Source organism: Rhamphochromis sp. 'chilingali' (assembly GCF_963969265.1).
Source record: "Rhamphochromis sp. 'chilingali' genome assembly, chromosome: 7".
Taxonomy (NCBI): domain Eukaryota; kingdom Metazoa; phylum Chordata; class Actinopteri; order Cichliformes; family Cichlidae; genus Rhamphochromis; species Rhamphochromis sp. 'chilingali'.
Genome location: NC_137934.1, coordinates 27,067,443 through 27,075,722, shown reverse-complemented (window position 1 = coordinate 27,075,722; position 8,280 = coordinate 27,067,443). Strand labels below are relative to the sequence as shown.

The 8,280-nt window shown below is 41.5% G+C and overlaps 1 protein-coding gene across 1 annotated transcript in view; it reads left to right on the top strand.

Moving 5' to 3' along the window:
• The first annotated feature begins 1,562 nt into the window (after positions 1–1,562).
• Positions 1,563–8,280, top strand: part of LOC308400048 (phosphatidylinositol 3-kinase regulatory subunit alpha-like) — a 103,612-nt gene continuing 96,894 nt past the window's right edge. Inside the window, exon 1 of the mRNA XM_080887524.1 lies at positions 1,563–1,847. Coding sequence (XP_080743650.1) covers positions 1,808–1,847 — 40 coding nt within the window. The 5' untranslated portion in view covers positions 1,563–1,807. The remainder of the gene's footprint in view (positions 1,848–8,280) is intronic.

The following is an 8,280-nucleotide window of genomic DNA, read 5'->3' as shown; positions in this document are numbered from 1 at the left end:
CCCATCTAATCTTAACTCTCAGTAACATTATAATGACAGACGCAAAAAAAAAACAAAAAACAAAAAAACAAAACAAAACCTATATGGGATTCGTTATTTTGCTGCAGTTGCTGCGTCTGTGCGCCGTCTGTCCCGTCTCGGCCGCTCACTGGCATATTTTACAAGGCGGAGGAGGGCTTTACTGACATCAGCACTGCCGCTCTCTACGACACAGAGCAGGCTGCCTGTCTTCTGACCAGCCAACGCCATCAACTTATCCTCCAGTCGGGGCTTTGATTATTTGGGTCGCTCTGTGGGTTTTCAGGTACTGGCGAAGCTTAACAGTTCGCGCACCGAGCCATCAGTGGAAGGGGAGAGTTCCTCTGTGCAGTTTCAGTGGTGAGTTTGGGGCGTGTTTGTGGGAAGCCGACAGCAGGGCAGACTAGAGCATGGCGAACTTCATATTCGCCTAGTCATGCTTCTTGTAACTGGTAATATTTAGGGTTCATCAGCCTGCAAACAGAATGGTGTGAGATATGCGTTTTATTTAAAATATTATTACATTTTGATTATTTTTTATTTATTCAAACTGACCCTCAGGCAGATATTGTAATTTTTTTTATTATTATTTCTCTAGTGCAAAAAACATGTGTCAATATATTCTTGGTTTAAAATTCTAACATGCTGGATTAAAAACAGTACATTTGTTGACAATCTAACTCCATTTTAAGTTTGTAGGAGTGTCAGTCTGCGTCAGATGGTTACGCAGACAAGAAAGTAGAGGCAGCAGGATCTCATATAGAAGAGTGCACACAGAGGCACTCTGTAAAGAAAGCCAAATTCTGCAGTGCAGTGGATTTCCTCAGGTGTGTGTGTATGTGTGTGAGTGTGTATATGTGTGTGGCTTCCAAGTAGACTGATTACCATCAGGAGAAAATATCTACACTCTGGGATTTCATCTAAAGGTCTGGCAAAAGTTGGACACCCTTCAGTTTCCAGACTGCCTGGTGTCCCGAAACAATCTTGTCTTTTGTCTTTTCAAATCACAGACACTGTGTGTTGGGTAATCTGCCTTTCTGAATATTTGGATTGTAAAAGCACGCAAGCCTCAGACTGGGTCCCTGTGACTGACAGGTGAATTACTGTGGATTTTTAAGGAACTGTGTGGATATCCAAATCAGGAAAGACCAGCCGACTGTTCAGTTCACCACAATTGAGGAAGTTTTGGATAAAGAACTTTGGACCTTTTCTTTAAGGGGTTATGGGTCTAATTGCACCTCAGGGATAGGATTTTGAACAGATGTATTTCAATTGGTTCATCTCAGTGAGCATGGCAGAGCAAATCTCAGGTGGCATCCCATGAATCCCAGGTTTAGAGCGAGAACCATTTTCACCTCAGGTATTCTGAATTAACTGAGTTTTCATTTAGTACTATTTAATTTCACTTTTAATACAAAAAAATCTCAGGTGACATCAATAGGTTTAGCTTTGTACCTTCCTGTGAACTCTTGTTGCTATGGCATCTCACAGCTTCCAGTACCGGGCGCTTTTTGAATATGAGCGTGAGCATGGGGATGATATCAGTCTCCAGCCAGGCGACCTGCTCACTGTTCTGAAGGCCACACTGATGACAGCAGTGGGGCTGGAGTACCAGGAGGGGGATGAGCGGAGTCCCAAAGGTTGGTTGCATGGGATTAATGAGAGGACCAAGGAGAAGGGAAACTTTCCAGGGACATTTGTAGAGTATGTTGGGGTGGTCACAGTTGGCCCTGCTGTGGATAAATCCTGGTCCTGACCTGTACCCCCAACTCCAGGGGGGAAACAGACAATGGTGGGACCTCAGCCTTCTGGAGGAGCTGCTGCTTTTGGTAAGTTCAGTTTGAGTTTGCATCGATGAGATCAACTTGATCCTTGGGTTTTCTGTTGAAATCTTTTTATTGGCTTATCAGTTCGAACGTAATATAACAGAGCTCAAGCAAAGAAAAAAACCAGACCACTTTCTCAGTTTTATTAACAAGGTTGCCAATGATACCACCACACATGGGTAGTGTTTGGATTTGGTTGACACTACAAGACCCAAAAGGGGCTAACCAGGGGTGAAAGTGGAGAGAGTGATCATTTATAGAAAAACATCAAGAGGGTTTTTGTTTGCTGCAGCTTGGTATTGCTTTAGGAGAAAACCAACGTATACTTTAAAACTCTACAGATATCGTTTATCCTGCTCATTCTTGTCCAGTTATAGCCTAAGTAGAATCTGCTTTTTTGTAGAATTCAACTGGCTAAATTGATAAAGAGAAGTCAAACTCAAAGCCACAGGAACAGTACAGGCCAGCTGATTATAGCCTGTCTTGTTTTTGAGTGAGTCATTTCAACCCTCTGCATCACTGCACCACACCAAATCCCACTTTAACCTGTAGCGCTAAATTGGCAATGAGGTTTTGGCAAACATTTTTAAAGAACAGATAAAGAAGAAAAATGTGGTACGAAATAGTAGATGTTGGACTGGTAAAGTATGTTTGGCATAGTGAAATTAGATGCCACAGTACAAACAAAGACAAAATATACAAAATCAAATACTACTGCAGCCATCAAAGTCTTGTGTTAAAGTCTTTCAAAAAAAATAAACCAAAAGAACCTCTATTTAAAACTCTGCATAGATTGGAAGACAATTTACAGTTGGGAATGATCTGAAAGTAATGTTGATTAAAATGCCTATCCTTTGTTTGGACTCATGTTCTTGATAATCCCCTGAGTAGGGAAAACTGGGTAGTTTTAGGTTCCTGCTGGTTCAATTTAAGGCCAGAAAAGCAACCATCAAACCATCAAATGGGAAGGTTACTTTCAGTTTTCACATCTTGTGTTTCTAAGGCTCAGGGTGAGAGGTTGCTAGTGGGTCATATATGATTCTTGAACAGTTTTACAAAACACTAAAACTTTCGTCCAGATAATTATAGTTGCATGATGTTACTGATGTTATTTGTTACTACTGCAAGCATGCGTCCTGCATGCATGCACATATAAGAATCGTGTAAGACCTAAACATTTATCAGCAGTTTGCAAAAAACAGTCATTTGTTAAGTGCTACTGTGTGTAAGCTTGCAAATCATTTGTTTGTAATGAACTGTAAAAATGGCATTGAGCAAGTGTAGGTCCAGACTGCATAGTGCAGTGGTGTTAATAACCTCTATTATTTCACAATGCATTGCATATGAGCAGGAAAATATATTTTGTATTTTTGTTAGCAGTAACCTCATTTTCAACTAATTCTATATATTCATTCCATTAGACTGGGTTGCATTTGTTCAGATTTTTTGCTGAACTTGATCCTTCAGCTGTAGTCCAGCTAGACTTGTCTTAAACCTGTTCTGTGTAAATTCTACCAGACCCAAGTAGCTTCTTGTAACGGTGGACCCAAGAAATACCAGCCGGAGCGACTTTGACAATGCAGAACTTTTTATTAAACTCGGGGTTGTACGTGGACACATATGCTCCCGCGCTCTCTTTCTCTGCTGTCACCTCCGTCTCCGTCTGTCACTGCCAACATATAAAGAGACACAATCACTGTCAGATCCCAGCACACCTGTTCACCCCGCCCCTGCGCCGCCCCGGGAGCTCACTGCGTCACTCCTCCTCTGCAGCTGGCCAAGGACCACACCCACGCCACACTTCTCTTTCTCTGTCAGCTATGTGAATACTTGATAAAGTGTGTTAGTCGTGATGGAATGCATTTTCTGGAAGCTAATATGATTTCATTGAAGTTTTCTGCATCTTTTATTTTGTTAGATAACCGATTAATTCCTATGAACATATTTTGGACAGTTACAACTGTTTTTAGTTTTCCATTAGTTGAGGCCTTATTTTAATGGTCATGCTATGTTATGCTACCTATGATTAATTATGATTACTTCTCCATCCTACATTCATCATTGCATACATCTTCTATCAAGATTGGAACATGTTGTTGGTCTCAAAGGTACGGTTTTATCTTGGTTTAAATCCTATCTCTCAGAGAGGTCGTTCTCTGTTGCTATGGGGCAACACTCCTCGGCTTCTGCCCCTATTTATTGTGGTGTGCCTCAAGGGTCCGTGCTCGGTCCTGCTCTTTTCTCTTTGTACATGTTGCCGTTGGGATAAATTTTTAGAAAACATAACATCTCCTTTCACTGTTATGCCGATGATATCCAGATTTATTTACCTTTGAAATCCGATGTGACTGCTTCTTTGCAACCTCTGTTCAACTGTTTGCATGAAGTAAAAATTTGGTTATCACATAATTTTCTTACATTGAACGAGAATAAGACCGAAATCATAGTCTTTGGTAGTCACACTCCGCTAGACCAGTTAGCTGACGCCCTAGGCCCTCTCGCTAGCCATCTTTCGTCCACTGTAAGAAACCTCGGAGTGTTCCTGGATGGCTCTTTTAAACTCGAGAAACAGGTGTCCACTGTGGTAAAAAACAGCTTTTACCAGTTGCGTCAGATTTCCAAAGCAAAGCCGTTCCTTCCTTTAAAAGATCTTGAAAAGCTTATCCACGCATTTATCACATCCAGATTGGACTACTGTAACTCCCTCTACTCGGGCCTCCAACACTCCTCTCTTTGCCGGCTCCAGTTAATTCAAAATGCAGCTGCGCGTCTTTTAACAGGTACGAGAATTCATGAACACATAACTCCAATTTTAGCCAAATTACATTGGCTCCCTGTTAAATATCGTATAGATTTTAAAATTCTTTTGTTCACTTTTAATATTTTGAATAATTTAGCGCCCAGTTATCTTTCTGATTTACTCCATTCATACAATCCCAACAGGGCACTTAGATCATCCAACCATAGGCTCCTAGCACAACCTAGGACTCGAATGAAGTCGAGAGGCGACCGGGCCTTTGCATCCGTGGCACCCAGACTCTGGAATAACCTCCCCGTTCATATTCGCACTGCCGAGTCTATCCAGTCTTTTAAATTACGTCTTAAAACTTATTTTTTTACTTTGGCTTTTGATTCTGTCTAGTTGGCTGTTTTAGCTTGTTGCGTTGTTACCTATTGTTTGTTGTCCTCTTCTATTGTTTGTTTTAACTGTCTCATGTTTTTATTGACTGTGAAGCACTATGGTCAACACTGTTGTTTTTAATATGTGCTATATAAATAAATTTTGATTTGATTTGATTTGATACATGCACTACTTTGCATTTGGTGATTCATTCCCTGACTCTGAGTCCAGATAGAAGACTGACTTAATACTTAGAACTAATGTGCTCGCTATGTGTATCCAGTATAAGTGGATTTTTTTATGGTTTATTTAGGATTGAGCACAAACATGCAATAATGAGGACTACAGGGACTTGAGCCTAAAAATCTGAAAAGCACTGGGAAACAGATCTGCCCTACATAAAAAAGCTATTATGAGCCCTGCAGGCTTTGTTTTATAGAGGGTTGGGTGGTTAGCTCCATTTTAGTCTTGGCTGTCTGATGCATAGTTTGTTCAGATCTGCTGTGTTTATGGCTTTTTATTTGCTAAACAGGTCAGATGCAAAACAATGGTTTCTCCTTGCCTTCCTCTGCTGACTCCTGGCTGCTTTTAATTGTCTGCTTGCTGATTCTTTTATGAGTCTTAGTCTTACAAAAGTAACATTCATGTTGTTCTCGTCTTGAGTACCTGTAAATGTGTTGGTCATGTCCATCTACCCCTGCTCTTTACAATGATCAATGATGATGATATGGTGCCTGTAACATCCTTCAGCATTACCTGAATGGTGGTGGGTTAGTGAAGGTCTGGGGAGGAATATCCATGAGCACAGACCTTTACAGGCTAGACAGTGGCACCCTGACGCTTGGGAATTGGGATGAAATTCTTGGACTCACTGTTAGACCCTATAGTGCACGGCGGTGTGCGACAGCTGTGAGAGTAAGGAGACACATCCCGGAGGATGAAGGAATTGATACCACCGATTGCCCACCACCCCTTCACACACACACACACACACACACACACACACACACACACACACACACACACACACATGCAAACACACGCAGAAACAATTGCTTGACCTAAATCCAATAGAACACCTCTAGGACATTATGTTTAGAACACAAGCAGTTTGGGGGGAGTGGCTATACAAATATACAGTTTTGATTTGATGCAATGAATTTTTGGCAAAAGAGACTAATCTGCTGCTTTATATTTCTTCACTTTGATTTTTGGGGTGTTTCTGAATTCATCGCTCTGTATGTTGGTCTTTCTCATTCCCATCAAACATCCTTTTGTTCATAACATATTACGCAGTCCCTTATGAGTATAGATCTCCAGCATGATTTTTTTTCCCATTAAGAACTGATGTCTTTTTAAGAGGTGTGTGTACATTTTCCATTTTTCCTGAAGGGGAGGGATGGGAACATTATTATGACAAATAGAGACAAGAGATAAGAAAAAAACGTTGAGGTCATCAGAGTTCACTCTGGAGCTCACAGACGTAATCACATGCTGCACTCTTCTCTGCTGTGATAAGGCAGCTCATGTCTTATCTGTAGATGAGCCCTATAGCATCCTATGCTCTGTTCCTCTCTTATGTAAATGAGGGATGCAGTTAGATGCAAACTAGAAGATTAGACATCGTCAGTTTGTTCAGAGGCTTTGATCAGAAGAATTTGGTCAAGTAGAGCAAATTTGACACAACACCCTCACACCCTCAGATCTAAGAAAAACTTTGAAGGTTCATAGAGAGAAACACCCCCGCATAGCAAGCACGTCTGGCCCGGTTCTGGTATCAAGCTGGCACTTCTGACTGACTGGTGTCATGGCAGGGTGTATGTCAACCAGATGTGGGCCAGGTCTGGCAATGATGGCACTATTTATGTTCCTATTTTCCTACTTTAGTTAGAAGACCCAAATGCCATGTTACAATACTATACTGCTATGGTGGCTAATGTTTCAAACGCAGGTTTGACAGGTTTGTGAGTGTACACTTTATCCAAAACCTAGTGAGGGTTTACTCAAGTTTACCACTAAGTGGCTGTGGCTCAGGAGGTAGAGCAGGTCACCTGCTGATCAGAAGGTTAGTGGTGTGATCCCTGGCTCCACCTGTCTGCATGTCAAGTATGAATGTAATTAGGAAGCACTCAGTTTAGAGAAAGTGTGTGATTGGGGGAATGTGGCATATTGTATTGAGTAATCTGGGAGAGTACAAAAGCCCTATGCAAGAATCAGTTAATTCTCTGTCTGAGCAGTTTTGTCATCTTACTTTTGCAGTATTATGCACATGTTCTTATTACATGGCTTGATTAAAGTACTCATTAGGCTGACATCTGGAGCCAGAGCTGAAACTGTTCTGGGCCAGCTCAGGGCCAGCAGTGTGTCTGCAACTGGCCCGTGGCTGCACACACCTTACACATGGCCCACATACCACAAACAATGACGGCCCTTTGGTGGCCCAGATCTGGTTTGCCAGATGTGGACCACACATGGGCCAACACAAGGCCAGTTGCAGACACACCGGTGGTCCTTCGCACATCTGGCAAACCAGATCTGGGCCACCAAAGGGCCGTCATTTTTTGCGGTATGTGGCCATGTGTAATCACACTGCGTGGGCCAGATCCGGACCATACCAATTTTCCTATGTGGGACTGTATTTTCATAGTTCATTATCATTTGTTGTAGAGCACTGCATTCTCAAATTACTGGTTTACTTGTGGTTCCTAGTGTATTTATTGTTGGAGTCTCTCTGTATTACTGTAGGGTGTTTACCTTAGAATATAAAGTGCCTTGAGTCAGTTGTTGTGATTTGGTTATATAAAGCAAGTTGATTCCTATTGAATTGAAGTTTTGTATGCTGAAGCTGGCTGTTGTTCACAAAACTGGTTTCAGGAAACACATTTCAACAAATCTTTTTAAGAAGTATTTATTTTTACTGGCGAGGGAGCGAATTTATCTCAGCCTGTAACTCTTTAGTTTGAGAAAAAAAATACACCTTTTAGGCAACACAGTGATGCTTTGTTTGAATTTTGAATTTGTTGTAGTGCATTAGTTAGCTCCATCTCCATCCACCCATTGAATGGGATATGATGTAGTGCTGCATGAGAGTTGTGCTGAAATGATCAGCATCTTAACTCTTTGAGGAGTAGACAGTTTGAAAGTTACTATTGTCTTCTCCTTTGGCCCTTGGTCAGTATGTCAGAATGTGTAATGTCGGTGTGTATCTAGTCAGCCCCACTCAACTGCGACCATCGATTCAGATGTGGGTCTCATAAAAGGTTTTATTCACAGGGTTTGGCTTCCTTTTCATCTTGTCTTTTGATTTTCCAAGTA